This window comes from Salmo trutta, chromosome 2 (genome assembly GCF_901001165.1).
Source record: "Salmo trutta chromosome 2, fSalTru1.1, whole genome shotgun sequence".
Classification (NCBI taxonomy): Eukaryota; Metazoa; Chordata; class Actinopteri; order Salmoniformes; family Salmonidae; genus Salmo; species Salmo trutta.
The window spans coordinates 60,520,696-60,535,898 of NC_042958.1; the positions used below are offsets into that span (position 1 = coordinate 60,520,696).

Here is a 15,203-nt window from a genome sequence, read left to right on the forward strand (position 1 = left end):
TTTTGATGTCTTCATTATTATTCTACAATGGAGAAAATACAAAAAAAGAAGAAAAACCCTGGAATGAGGTGTCCAAACTTTTGATTGGTGCTGTATGTGTTGTGTCAATGTTCAAACCTGTCTGATCAGCCCAGTCAAAACTGTTCGCTGCTCTGGCACCCCAATGGTGGAACAAGCTCCCTCACGACGCCAGGACAGCGGAGTCAATCACCACCTTCCGGAGACACCTGAAACCCCACCTCTTTAAGGAATACCTGGGATAGGATAAAGTAATCCTTCTAACCCCCCCCCCCCCAAAGATTTAGATGCACTATTGTAAAGTGGTTGTTCCACTGGATATCTTAAGGTGAATGCACCAATTTGTAAGTCGCTCTGGATAAGAGCGTCTGCTAAATGACTTAAATGTAAATGTAAATGATCTGTGCTGATTCCCTCCCTGAACATAAACTTTTACAAACATGAATATTCACAAGGTGGAACAACGCAATGTCCACTGCAATCTCCACACTGACTGTGCACAGTGCTGTGTGTGTGTTTGTTTCCATTCCATGTTACATTATGTATACACTCCATTGGACAAACTTGTTAAACAGGTTTTTTTTACATTATAATAGAGAATGAGTGATGTCATCACTCACTCACTCCTAACACTTCAGACTGGGAGTAACTCAAGTTTGAACCGTCACTGTTCACAAGGCTTTGCATACGTAAGTAAGACTCGTTTGTATGACGGAGTAAGCTCTCATTGAATGCAATGTCAATGTATCTTGTCCTGTACTTGACCATTCTTTCCACAGAGCTGTGTTAACATTAGTTACTGTGTTACCAATATATCTTCTGGAGCTTGACTGGTACTACTGCATGGACAGTGATAGCATTGTCAGGGACTGAAGTCCATAATCCTATGGGTGTGTTTGCATCAGTGTTGTAATCTAATTGTAAATTGCTTGCACCGGATGCAATAAATTAAGACTTATTCAAGATCACAATGACATACAAAGGCTTAGAAATAAGAGTTTGACAATGTGATAGAAGTGTCTACATCCTGATGACTGGTTTGATGTGTTTTAATGTCCATGTCCTTACCTTAGGTTAGGGAACCCCAACTGGCGGCCCGGTGGCCAAATTTGGCCCGCTATGATTTTATTTGGCACCCCAAGTTTTCTGTATATATAGTACCTTCAGAAAGTATTAACACCTTTTCACTTTTCCCACATTTTGTTGTGTTACAGCCTGAATTTAAAATGGATTAAATTGAGATATTTTGTCACTGGCTTACACACAATACACCATAATGTTAAAGCGGAATTATGTTTTTCAAAAGTTTTACAAATTAATAAAAAAATGAAAAGCTGAAAGATCTTGAGTCAATAACTATTCAACCACTTTGTTATGGCAAGCCTAAATAAGTTCAGGAGTAAAAAATGTATTAACAAGTCACATAATAAGTTGCATTGACTCATTCTGTGTGCATTAAGAGTAAAAACGTTTTTTTTTACTTTTACCCCTTTTTCTCCTCAATTTCATGACATCCAATTGGTAGTTACAGTCTTGTCCCATCGCTGCAACTCCCCTACGGACTCGGGAGAGACGAAGGTCAAGGGCCATGCGTCCTCCGAAACTCGACCCTGCCAAGCCGCACTCCTTCTTGACACACTGCTCACTTAACCTGGAAGCCAGCCACACCAATGTGTCAGAGGAAACACCATCCAGCTGGTGACTGGATTCAGCTTGCAGGCGCCCGGCCTGCCACAAGGACTTGCTAGAACGCAATGGGACGAAGAAATCCTGGCCGTCCAAACCCTCCCCTTGTGCGACACTTCATGGGTCTCCCGGTCATGGCCTGCTGTGACACACCCTGGGATTGAACCCGGGTCTGTAGTGACACCTCTGCAATGCACTGCAATGCAGTGCCTTAGACCGCTGCGTCACTCGGGAGGCAATAATAGAGTTCAACATGATTTTTTAATGACTACCTCATCCCTGTACCCCACACATGCAATTATCTGTAAGGTCCGTCAGTCGAGCATTGCATTTCAAACACAGATTCAACAACAAAAACCAAGGCATGGTAAAGTTATTAATTACACTTTGGATGGTGTATCAATAAAACCAGTCGCTATAAAGATACAGGCGTCCTTCCTAACTCAGTTGCCAGAGAGGAAGGAAACCGCCAATGGTGACTTTAAAACAGTTACACAGTTTAATGGCTGTGATAGGAGAAATCTAATTGACAGAGTGAAAAATCACTAATTGACAGAGTGAAAAAAAGGAAGCCTGTACTGAATAAAAAATATTCCAAAATATGCATCCTGTTTGCAATTAGGTGCTAAAGTAAAACTACAAAATATGTGGCAAAGAAATTAACTTTATGTCCTGAATACAAAGCATTATGTTTGGGACAAATCCAACACAACACATCACTGAGTACCACTCTTCATATTTTCTATAATGGCCGTGGCTGCATCATTTTAAGAGTATGCTTGTCATTGGCAAGGACTAGGGACTTTTTTTGGATAAAAATAAACGGAATAGAGCTAAGCACAGGCAAAATCCTAGAGGAAAACCTGGTTCAGTCTGCTTTCCAACAGACACTGGGAGACAAATTCACCTTTCAGCAGGACAATAACCTAAAACACAAGGCCAAATATATACTGGAGTTTCATACCAAGATGACATTGAATGTTCTTGAGTGGCCGAGTTATAGTTTTGACTTAAATCGTCTCAAAATCTTTGGCAAGACTTGAAAAGAGTTGTCTAGCAACGATCGATAATCAACTTGACAGAACATGAAGAATTTTTGTAATAACATTGTGCAAATATTGTGCAATCCAGGTGTGCAGAGCTCTTAGAGACTTACCCAGAAATACTTACAGCTGTAATTGCTGCCAAAGACATCAAAACTATGAAATAACACATATGGAATCATGATATTACCAAATAAGTGTTAAACAAATCAAAATGTATTTTATATTTGAGATTCTTCAAAGTAGCCACCCTTTGCCTTGATGACAGCTTTGCACACTCTTGGCATTCTCTCAACCAGCTTCATAAGGAATGCTTTTCCAACAGTCTTGGAGTTCCCACATATGCTGAACACTTGCTGGCTGCTTTTCCTTCACTCTGTGGTCCAACTCATCTGAATTCAGTTGATGTCAGGGGATTGTGCAGGCCAGATCATCTGATGCAGCACTCCATCGCTCTCCTTCTTGGTCAAATAGCCCTTACACAGCCTGGAGGTGGGTTTTGGGTCATTGTCCTGTTGAAAAACAAGTTATAGTCCCACTAATCGCAAACCATATGGGATGGTGTATCGCTACAGAATGATGTGGTAGCCATGCTGGTTAAGTGTCCCTTGAATTCTAAATAAATCCCAACATTGTCACCAGCAAAGCACCCACACACCATCACACCTCCTCCTCCATGCCTCACTGTGGGAACCACACATGCGCAGATCATCCATTCACCTAGTTAACTCTAATGAACTTATCCTCTGCAGCAGAAGTAACTCTGGGTCTTCCTTTCCTGTGGCAGTCCTCATGAGAGCCAGTTTCATCATAGTGCTTGATAATTTTTGCAACTGCACTTGAAGAAACTGACTGACCTACATGTCTTGAAGTAATGACGGACTGTCGTTTCTCTTTGCTTATTTGAGCTGTTCTTGCCATAATAGGGACTTAACAAATAGTGCTGTATACCACCCCATACCTTGTCACAACACAACTGATTGGCTCAAATGCATTAAGAAAGAAATAAATTCCACACATGAACTTTTAACAAGGCACACCTGTTAATTGAAATGCATTCCAGGTGACTACCTCATGAAACTGGTTGAGCGAATGCCAAGAGTGTGCAAAGGAGGGGGGAAAAGTGAAGTGAAAGTGTTTTTTGTGTGTTTTGGTTTGTTTTTTATTGATGGCTATATTTTGATTTGTTTTAGACTTTTTTGATTACTACATGATTCCATATGTGTTATTTTATAGTTTTGATGTCTTCACTATTATTCTACAATGTAGAAAAACCCTTGAATGACTAGGTGTGTCCAAAGTTTTGACTGGTACTGTATATATGTATATCTCAGTGAAGGCTGCTGAGGGGATTTTTTTTATTGTTGGACATAAAAGACTGTAAAAACACCAGCAAATCAGCTCCAAGTTCCAAAGCTTTTACATGCATAATAGAGATGTATGTGATCATATACAAATGTAAGTAAGGTTTGAAATTATTATGTTTTAGTCAAATATCGTATCTGTTTGGTCTTCTTGCGGTCAATTTGCAGTGTACAAATTATTTGTAATTATGTTCCTGCATCCTGATCATTGGCCTGTGGCTGAATCTAGTTGATTATCCCTGCTTAGGTGGTAGGACCACCAATGGAGTTTGCCTGTGGGTTTGTTTATGTCCCTCCATCAACCTATCAGAGGGAAGTCCAAACGAAAACCCCAATTGCAGTTAAACGTTCAGGTGAGTTATAATTTTTCAGACACACTTCAAATGAAATCTTGCTAACATTGTCCGAATGCTCGTTGCTGCTCAAACATCGTCCTGTCAGTTAAAGTCCTGTCAGTGAATGTCCTGTCAGTTAAAGTCCTGTCAGTGAATGTCCTGTCAGTTAAAGTCCTGTCAGTGAATGTCCTGTCAGTGAATGTCCTGTCAGTGAATGTCCTGTCAGTGAATGTCCTGTCAGTGAATGCCCTGTCAGTGAATGTCCTGTCAGTGAATGTCCTGTCAGTGAATGTCCTATCAGTGAATGCCCAGTCAGTGAATGTCCTGTCAGTGAATGTCCTGTCAGTGAATGTCCTGTCAGTGAATCCCCGTCCTGTCCGAATGCCCGTTGCTGCCCAAACACTGTCCTGCCAGTTCATTAATGAATCTTGTGTAGTAGACATTAACATTAACAATGTTCTGTCTCTCATCTCTCCCAGCTCTCCTTCCTCCCCCAAACAGAATCCGTCCCCGCAGTCCTCCCCCTCCTCCTCCAGCACCCTCCCCAGAACTACAAAAACAACAACACCACTCTCCAGAACAGAGAATCACCGAGAAATGTTTTAAAAATGGTGAGGTGAAGACAGCTCCCAACCCTTTGCCATTGTATGAGAATTCAGCCTTCCATCTTAGAAAAGGAGGGAATGTTCCAACAGCTCACAGCTCGCCCCAACAGCTCACATCTCAAACAGCTCAATGGAGAGGTTTGCCTAGCATCAGTGTACTGGGGAATTCAATGTATAATGTCCTTTTTAGGATATACAGTTCAATTTCAGTGTCTCAAAAGTCATGAATGAACTCTTGAGACTGTGGCTAACATTGTGTCCATTTCCACCTTCCCCAGCTCTGCTCCCCCCATTCATGCGATCTCAATCGCCTGCTTGCCTCCAGCCAATCCCAGGCCCACCTTCCCTTCTCCCTTCCAATAGCCAGAGGCTGACCTATGACATTCCAAAGGAGGATCCAGACATTGGGAGTTATCCATGGGATCCAGACTACTCATACAATATCCCAGAAGGCAGTGGGGAAGAGATGAAGCATCCAAACACCACCAGCAGCAGTGGATCTGCACAGAAGTCAGGTGACTGGTTAATGTCCTGTCAAGAGACATTCATTGTTAGGCTCAAAGCTAGTATTGTCAGACCATACCACCATTCATGCAATTCACATCTTAAGATGCCAACAAAACAAGCAGTCTTGCATGTGATGATAAAGATGTGATGAAGATTATGACTACAACCAGAGTTGAAAAACATGATTCTCTCTACTTCTAGCTCCAGCCTTGCCACCAAGACCTTCCTTTATGAGGTCCTGTCCAGAATACCTAGTTCTGTTGCCTGATTCTTTCTCCTCCTCGAAGTCTTCCTTTTCATCCTCCAGTAAATCCTGTTTCATTATGGACATCCATTAGTATACAGTATCTTCACAGTTCATTAGATAATTCTTCATTGAAAAGCAAAAATGTAGGCGTCATAAATAAAGATACAAAACACAATTGCAACTACTAATGACCATTTACTACACAGGATCAAGGGAACCATTGGTGGGGAATCCAAATGTGATCCTAGTCAGTTTGGGGAAGCTGATATCAGAGGAAAACGGTTAGTGGACTATTCCTGAGATAATGTTTGGTATATGATACTCAATGCCTTTGACCTGACTTTTCACTGTCTCTCTGTGTGATATTCCTGACTTTTATACTGTCTCTCGGTATGTCACAGTCTAACTTGCTTGTCTGTGTTGACCAACGTGTGTCCAATCACAGTGTTCACCATAGAGGGAGAGCCCACCTGCTGCTCCCAGTGTGGCTCTGTGCTGGACTCCTTGTATGACAATGTGGTAGTTTGACCTTTCACACTGTCTTGAACATGAATCCTACGCAATATGATACAAAATAATAACTTCATGCCTTCCAAATTATTCAACAATAGTGGTAGACCTACAATCAATCTCAATGAAGCTATACCTACTACTTATTGTAATTCATGACTACTGAAGGTACAATTTCTTTCAAACAAGTGCATTTCCATCATCCCTCTGTTGCTCTACAGGTGAATGTCTGTTATTTTTGCCAGTCATCATTGGAACCACCTACCTCCTCATCTGCCACCTGTCTCGGTTGCCAGGACAGTGTCTTTCTGTTGACCCCTGGTGACAAGGCCCTGACCCTTACAGACACACTGCTCCTGTTCTGTATCGACATCTCAGCGTCCATGAGTATCACCTCCCAGGTTTGAACACAAGACCATTAGTGTTATTTGTTAGTGTTCTCCCCAGGCTCTGTACGGTTAGATTAGAATACATGTGATAGGGATACCTCTATAATCAATTTTGTTCTGTAAAATCCATATTTTTCTGTTTTAAGTAGTTTCACATTCAGTGCTGGTTGAAGCTGTATTTCTGACCATTATACTGGCCACAGTATATACTGACTACAACCCTCTTTGGGAGATTGAGATGAGCAGTGAAATTCTCTCTTTTTCGTTGTGCCAGGTGTTGGAAGGAAAACAGCCAATCTACAGGTCACGTCTTCAGGTCAACCATCTTTGATTATTTAAATGGGCATAAGTGGCTACATTTGTGAGATATTGTGATGTTCGTAGTAACTACCAGTAAATGAAATATGCAGTGGCAGATTCACAATCATTTGCTTTGCTAGAATTGATCATGGTCTGTGGTTGTGTAAATGCTGGTAATGATAAACCAATGCGGATTTTAAACCAGTTTGTTCAGGAAGCAGTGTTACAGAGTGTTCGGAAGCTGAGTGAAACACAACCACACATGCGAGTAGGACTCATCACGTTCAACAATCAGGTTCAATATTACACCCATTTGTCATATCTAATGAAAGTGTGTTTTCATGCTCTTTTACATAAACTTTTTTTTTTGGGGGGGGGGGGCTGTAGGTATCAAATCTATGTTTTGTGTGTGACATTCCAAATTCACTGATTTGGATTCAATATTTGGATGCATTCGTCCAATAGTTGGGTGTTAATCTGAAGTTGTTTTGATCTGCATCTTAAGATCACCCACTGGTGTTTGTCTTGACAGGTGACTCTGCATGGATATGACGAGTTCACCTCACGTTTTTTGCTGGGTGCGGAGTTGATTGACGGTGAATACCTTAAGGAAGCAGCGTTCAGCTTCCCCAGCCCACCCCCCCTCTCCAGGACCAGGGACTGTCTACAGAGAGAGATTCTAGGGTGATGTTGAAAGGGGCAATAAAAACAAACTCTACCTTTTAATTCAAGGGCCCATGTGGTCCAAGAGCAAATAAGCCATGGACTCATTCAAACTGGTCCAATGAAGTAATATTTTAATTAAATAACGGTATGTTGTCACTTCCTCTTTTCATTAAAAGATTGTCTGAGAGTGGTGCCACGGCTTTAGGTCCGGCTTCTCTTGTAGCCATAGCGATGGCTTCTCGGCAACCAGGGTCAAAGGTCAGTCAGTCCCATAGTTCCAGTGCTCTGAATACATACTGTATCTGTTTTGCTTATGATGTAGTACCAATAGAATGTATTGCCCTCTTCCCAGGTGATCATCTGCACAGATGGAAAGGCCAACACAGACCTGGGGAATCTGGAGGTGGAGGGCACTGATGCTCGACCTTGCCTCTCCTCCACTATCTTCTACCACGACCTGGGGGAGTACGCTGCTAGCCAGGGGTCGGTGCAACTCTGTACTGTCTTCACTAGCTACATGTTCACTTCTATTTGAGCATCACAGTGGAGAACCTATTTTACCTTGAAATGGCTCATTTTCCTACAGACCATGTTGATAGCCTTTTAGGTGTTAACACAAGTGATTTTCAGTTATTGAATATTATAAGCAAGCGCTTACAGTATGTAACCCTTTCTCTCCTAGGGTGACAGTATCAGTGTTGGCTATCGAGGGGACAGACTGCAGACTTGATGAGCTGGGGAGACTAGCAGACCGCACAAGAGGAAAGGTGTGTGATACAATAAATAATCTTGCACTACTCTCCTTTGTGCTGTGTGTGTCATTGAGCTACAATCCTATTTGGCCCTTATGTGATCAGAGTCCATTGCTCAATATGTGTCTTTTAATATGGTACTGTACGTGTCATCCTTTCCCCCTAGGTGGTGATAGCAAGTCCACATGAACTATACACTGAATTTGAGGAGATTATAGAGAACACGACGATAGCGACACACTGTAGTGTCACTTTGCTGCTCCCCCCAACTCTGTAAGTATTGAATTAAACATCTGTATATTCATGTGTATTTTCAAATATAGTATATGTGTGTGGGTAGATGTTTGTATATGTATAATGCATTCATAATGTGTATGTACGTCACCATCAGTATTTAACATTAAGTGGTGTAAATGCTTAGGAACCCCAGTTGCATGCTCATCCTCAATCATTTTTTGGGGTGAATTGACAATCATAAATTGTAAATGGCAAATCTAGCACTGTCACACCAGCGACACATTTGAACAGAGGTCCCTGATTTGACTGGAAAAGGGCTTCATCTCTCGCCCTCATTCGCTCTTCCGCCAGGTGTGTGAAAGGAGAGAGAGAGGCTGGGAACAGGGTGACCAGAGAGGTGGGCAATGTGGCATCAGACACAGAAATCACCTTTCAATTTGGAGCGAGGCAACACGGCTCACAGGGAGAGGGTGAGAACAGAGGGATGAGCAGGAGGACCAGTCAAAGATTTAAGGATTGGGGACCAAGTTCACAGAGGAATACATTTGTAATCTTTTTTTCTTTCCCTGACGTTTAGTGTCAGCCCCAGTGGCAGGTGGCCGTGTGTCTGTTCAGCTGCAGCTGAGATACAGACAGAAGGATGGACACAGTATGCTCAGAGTGCTGACTGCTGATAAAGAGGTGACGGATGACAGGTAATGGGACACGTCCAAAACTCACTCAAGCGGTTTCCAGCGTTCATGACATGTGTATTCAGAAATGCCTTTTGTTAACAGTTTATCTACCAGAAAGACTAGTTAAAGTCAAAGAATTATAGAAATGTGTTTAGACATCACAATCCACTCCATTTGCAAAACAATTTGATAGGAGAATAATGATGATGACAACCATGTTAGGAGTCATGATAGTAACCTAACACTGTAACCCTCTCTCCTCTCCCTCTTAGCTCAGTGGTTCTCTCCTCTCTGTTTCTAGCCATCATTCAGCTCAACTCATCCCAGGCCAGCGCCGCTCTAGCTGTCAGGGGCCGCTTCCAAGACGCAAAGAGTGAGGGGGAGACACAGAGGGAACTGGTGGAGAGAGCCCTGTGAGTGAATGATTTAGTGAGAAGGTTGACGGACAGCAAAACGTGTGTGTGTGTGTGTGTGTGTGTGTGTGTGTGTGTGTGTGTGTGTGTGTGTGTGTGTGTGTGTGTGTGTGTGTGTGTGTGTGTGTGTGTGTGTGTGTGTGTGTGTGTGTGCCTGCGTGTGTGTGTGTGTGTGTGCGTGCCCGCGTGTGTGTGTGGAGGCAGAGCCTCAGAATGGGCGCTAATTAGTGAGTGAGACTGACAGCCGGATTCACATGAGTGAACAAGGCCTGTTTTTGTGTGTGTGGGTGAGCGAGCGTGCGAATGTGTGTATGAGCATGCGCACGTTTGTGCTTGTGTGTTGGCTGGTCAATTCTGCTGTACATAGGCATTTGTCAACTTGTATTCGTGTATACGTGACAACATGCTTGTCTTTTGTTACCTTTTCAGAGAGTATGATAGAAGTGCAGAAGACAAAATTATTTATTCAAAATGGCTTAAAACCATGGACCCTATACACAACAGCCTACAAAACTACACAAGGGTAGGTCTGTGTGTGCAGTATTGAGACGATTGTGAAAGAGAAACTGTGTAAGATGCTGGTGCATTCTTTAATACATTCTGTTTAATTGAAGACTAATTGCCAATGTTTGTTTTTTTCCATCTTAGAGACAATCCATACGTTCTGATACACTGCAGGTAATGTAAAACATATCCATCGATATAGAACCCTGATATGAACATTACAACATATTTTCACCCCGACTACAATTGCCTCTATGGTAATATCTAGCGTACAATTCAGATACACAAATCATGCTATTTTACCTTCGCAATCTCAAGCTCCTATCCAAATATGCCCCCTAACTTCCACTGGTCTCCCCTGCTAATCTCCCTCCTTCATATCTCTCTCCGCTTCAGTCTCTAACGGACATGGGTGCTGCACTGCTGTACAGCATGAAGAACAGCAACAGGAGGCCTATTTCACTGAAGGAAAAACACCAACACTGATTGGTAGCTACTGGCTATGCCTGATATCCTTGGAAGTTATTCAAGTTCTACTAACTTCTGGGGAGGCCTATTTATGCACAAGTCTGACTAATTAATGTATCTAACAAAAATGCTACATCTGGAGATATATTATTTAAAATAGCATTAACTGTCGATATTGTACTTGTTCATTCTATTTGTAAAAACAACTTTTCCAAAGAAATAATAAAAACTTGCTCCTGTTCTTATCTATGTACACTGTCAGAACGTCATGTCAGAACTGCGATGGCACATAGCAAGTGAAATGGGTTTGTACCTACAGTGCCTTCAGAATGTAGTTGACTTATCCCCTTGACTTATCCCACAATTTGTTGTGTTACACTCAAAATGTATTCATTCGATATTACCCATCTACACACAATACCCCATAATGACAAACTGAAAACATGTTCTTAGAAAATGTTGCAGATGTTTTGAAAATGAAATAAATACATATCTAATTTACATAAGTATTCACACCCCTGAGTAAATACTTTGTTGAAGCTCCTTTGGCAGCGATTACAGCTGTGAATCTTTCTGGGTAACTCTAAGAGATTTCCATACCTGGATTGTGCAACATTTGCCCATTATTCTTTTCAAAATTCTTCAAGCTCTGTCAAATTGGTCGTTGATGATTGTTAGACAACCATTTTCAGGTCTTGCCATAGATTTTCAAGTAGATTTAAGTCAACTGTAACTCGGCCACTCAGGGACATTCACTTTCTTCTTGGTAAACAACTCCAGTGTAGATTTGGTGTTGTGTTTCAGGTTATTGTCCTGCTGAAAGGTAAATTCATCTCCCAGTGTCTGGAGGAAAGCAGACCCTTTACTTAGTACTTTGTTGAAGCACCTTTTGCAGCAATTACAGCCTTGAGTCTTCTTGGGTATGACGCTACAAGCTTGGCACACCTGTATTTGGGGAGTTTCTCCCATTCTTCTCTACAGTTCCTCTCAAGCTATCAGGTTGGATGGGGAGCGTTGATGCACAGCTATTTTCAGGTCTTTCCAGGGATGTTTGATCGGGTTCCAAGTCCAGGCTCTGGCTGGGCCACTCAAGGACATTCAGAGACTTGTCCCGAAGCCAATCCTACGTTGTCTTGGCTGTGTGCTTAGGGTCGTTGTCCTGTTGGAAGGTGAACCTTCGCCCCAGTCTGAGTTCCTGAGCGCTCGGGAACAGGTTTTCATCAAGGATCTCTCTGTACTTTGCTCCGTTCATCTTTCCCTCAGGCCTGACTAGTCTTCCAGTTCCTGCCCCTGAAAAACATCCCCACAGCATGATGCTGCCACCACCATGCTTCACCGTAGGGATGGTGGCAGGTTTCCTCCAGACATGACAATTGGCATTTAGGCGAAAGAGTTCAATCTTGGTTTCATCAGACCAGAGAATCTTGTTTCTCATGGTCAGAGAGTCATTTAGGTGCCTTTTGGCAAACTCTAAGCGGGCTGTCATCTGCCTTTTACAGAGGAATGGTTTCTGTCTGGCCACTCTAACATAAAGGCCTGATTGGTGGAGTGCTGCAGAGATGGTTGTCCTTCTGGAAAGTTCTCCTATCTCCACAAAGGAACTCTGGAGCTCTGTCAGAGTGACCATCAGGTTCTTGGTCACCTCCCTGACCAAGGCCCTTCTCCCTCTTCTTCCATTTAAGAATGATGGAAGCCATTGTGTTCTTGGGGACCTTCAATGCTAGAGAAATGTTTTGGTACCCTTCCCCAGATCTGTGCCTCAACACAATCTTGTCTCGGAGCTCTACGGACAATTCCTTCAACCTTATGGCTTTTGCTCTGACATGCACTGTCAACTGTGAGACCTTGTATAGACAGGTGTGTGCCTTTCCAAATCATGTTCAATCAATTGAATTTACCACAGGTGGACTCCAATCAAGTTGTAGAAACAGCTCAAGGATGATCAATGGAAACAGGATGCACCTGAGTTCAATGTTGAGTGGGTCTAAATACTTATGTAAATAAGGTATTTCTGTTTTTTGTTTTTTTTACATTTGTTAAATATTCAAAAAGCCTGTTTTCCGCTTTGTCATTATGGGGTATTGTGTGTAGATTGTTGAGAAAATGTTTGATTTAATCCATTTCAGAATAAGGCTGTAAGGTAACAAAATGTAGAGAAAGTCAAGGGGTCTAAATACGAATGCACTCTAACACTTTGTATTTAGGACAAAAAGTGAATTGCTTTGCCAATTTCTTTTGCTGTATTACGTTAGTGCCTTGTTGCAAACAGGATGCATGTTTTTGAATATTTGTACTCTGTACAGGCTTCCTTCCTTCTTCCTTATTTTCCCTCTGTGAATTAGGGTGGTATTGTGGAGTAACTACAACGTTGTTGATCCATCCTAAGTTTTCTCCGATCACAGCAATTCAATCTGTAACCGTTTTAAAGTCACCTTTGGCCTCATGGTGATATCCCTGAGCGGTTTCCTTCCTCTCCGGCAACTGAGTTAGGAAGGATGCCTGGATCTTTGTAGTGACTGGGTGTATTGACACCATCCAAAGTGTAATTAATAACTTCATGCTCAAAGAGATATTCATTGTCTGCTTTTTTTATTTTGACCCATCTACCAATAGGTGCCCTTCTTTGCGAGGCATTGGAAAACATCCCTGGTCTTTGTGGTTGAATCTGTGTTTGAAATTCACTGCTCGACTGAGGGACATTACAGATAATTGAATGTGTGGGGTACAGAGATGAGGTGGTCATTGAAAAATTATGTTAAACACTATTATTGCACACAGAGTGAGTCCATGCAACTTATGTGACTTGCCAATAAAAAATTTACGCCTGCACATATTTAGACTTGCCCTAACAAGGGGGTTGAGTACAAATTGACTCAAGACATTTCAGCTTTTAATTTTTTATTCATTTGTCAAATTTTAAAAACATAATTTCACTTCGATATTATGAGGTATTGTGTTTAGGCCAGTGACAAAAAAATCTAAATTTAATCCATTTCAAATTCAGGCTGTAACACAACAAAACGTGGAAAAAGTCAAGTGGTGTGAATACTTTCTGAAGGCACTGTAACACTCCCTCTCTAGCTAAGCATGTATTTTCACCCTGACCAGAAAGCACTACAAATGCCTGACTCAGACACACCATCAGATAGGTGTTTCTACACCCATCAGCATCGTTTGAACAGTAAAAACTGCGGACAGATTATTTAGCATTATTAGCCTTTTAAGCTGGCACAAACATGACCCATGATAAAAAAAGAAAACCGTAAATCCAATGTTACACCTACACATTAGACATTTATAGTTAAAAAGGTCCCGTGTGGGTTCCCTGCAGTCTCAAAATTTACAGAGGTAGTGGAAAATAGAGTACAAACAGAACAAGACGGAAGTTGCAATGACCAGGCCTGAAACAGAGGCTAAAGCATAGATAGACATACGTTTCTCTGGTGCCGCCCTCACCAAGCAAATATGTATCTCTGGGCAGATAGCTGACTTACACTTGAATGGTCCTTCACCTACTTTAGGTAGGTTCCAGGACAGAAGCACATAGACAAACCAGACCTCCACCATAATACGCAGCACGGTGCTGAGCAGGTAGAAGCCCACAGTGCCCCTGTCTTTGTGGAGGTCAATCACCATCTTCCCTGGGGGTTCAGATTCACCCACACTGGCACTCTTCCCCTGGGCCTCCAACTCCCCCGTAGTATTCCTCTGCCGGGAGCTCCTCTTCTGGGCAGCGGAGCGGAGGTGGGAGGCAAAGAGCTCCATGAGGAGGACAGACATGACGAGGAGGATGAAGAAGAAGTTCCAGGCCACCATGACAGGCTTGTCAAAGTGTTGATTGAAGCAGCCTCGGGTGCACAAGTCCTGGGTGGTGTTACAGCTGAAGTCCGCGTCCAGCTTGAACCAGGGCATCTCGGCCACAAACAGAACCACCAGGCGCATGCAGAGGAAGCCAAACCACAGCGAGCGGCACTTATAGGTGGTAGTGGTGTCCACTGCCGTGCGGAGGATTGGGATGAGCCCTGTTACGATGGCTGCCATTATTTCTGCTCGTCTTTGTTATGAAACTACTGTAGCAGTGATCTAGCAAGAGAAGAAAGGTACCACATCGGGCAATGTGGATTCATGTTCACATATTTGCATTGCAGAGCAATAAAAAAAATTTTGGTCAACAATAATATTCAACGTTATAAGAAATGTTGTAAGATTACCGTAAATATTAAAACATGCTTACAACTATACTTTAATTTCACCACTTTTCCCTGGTGTATTTGACATAACGCTGCTGTAATAATAGGAGATGCCAACTTACCGTTAAGTCATTTCCATGAACTTCATAGTATGTCTGTTGAAAACCTTTTATTAGGTTGTAAAATGGCATTGTCATCAACATCAGTGTTACCATGTCTCACCTTTTATTCTGCTGACTCAACCCAATGGTACTTCTCTATGTCCCTCAGTGACCCTCCCTTTTTAAACTATTGT

The 15,203-nt window shown here is 42.3% G+C and overlaps 2 protein-coding genes across 4 annotated transcripts; one reads left to right on the forward strand and one right to left on the reverse strand.

Moving 5' to 3' along the window:
• The first annotated feature begins 602 nt into the window (after positions 1-602).
• Positions 603-11,224, forward strand: LOC115159463 (circularly permutated Ras protein 1). 3 transcript variants are annotated; one of them, XM_029709194.1, is made up of 21 exons: positions 603-707; positions 4,359-4,464; positions 4,926-5,057; positions 5,330-5,566; positions 5,760-5,864; positions 6,012-6,086; positions 6,251-6,324; positions 6,537-6,716; positions 6,979-7,020; positions 7,210-7,299; positions 7,537-7,688; positions 7,847-7,928; positions 8,023-8,153; positions 8,353-8,437; positions 8,589-8,695; positions 9,011-9,129; positions 9,237-9,354; positions 9,606-9,746; positions 10,176-10,269; positions 10,395-10,424; positions 10,647-11,224. In XM_029709194.1, the coding sequence occupies exons 1-21, from the start codon at positions 618-620 to the stop codon at positions 10,734-10,736; spliced, it is 2,280 nt and encodes a 759-aa protein (XP_029565054.1). In that variant the 5' UTR covers positions 603-617; the 3' UTR covers positions 10,737-11,224. The 3 variants fall into 3 exon arrangements, with proteins under 3 accessions (XP_029565054.1, XP_029565073.1, XP_029565064.1); XM_029709204.1 differs by lacking the exon at positions 603-707 and adding an exon at positions 4,133-4,205; XM_029709213.1 differs by lacking the exons at positions 10,395-10,424; positions 10,647-11,224 and having other exon boundaries at positions 9,635-9,746; positions 10,176-10,259.
• A 2,700-nt stretch (positions 11,225-13,924) lies between these two features.
• gjz1 (gap junction protein zeta 1) lies at positions 13,925-15,114 on the reverse strand. Its single transcript, XM_029709279.1, has 2 exons — positions 15,031-15,114; positions 13,925-14,801 (listed from the first exon to the last, which is right to left on the reverse strand). The coding sequence occupies exon 2, from the start codon at positions 14,757-14,759 to the stop codon at positions 14,052-14,054; it is 708 nt and encodes a 235-aa protein (XP_029565139.1). The 5' UTR covers positions 14,760-14,801; positions 15,031-15,114; the 3' UTR covers positions 13,925-14,051.
• Positions 15,115-15,203: the final 89 nt, after the last annotated feature.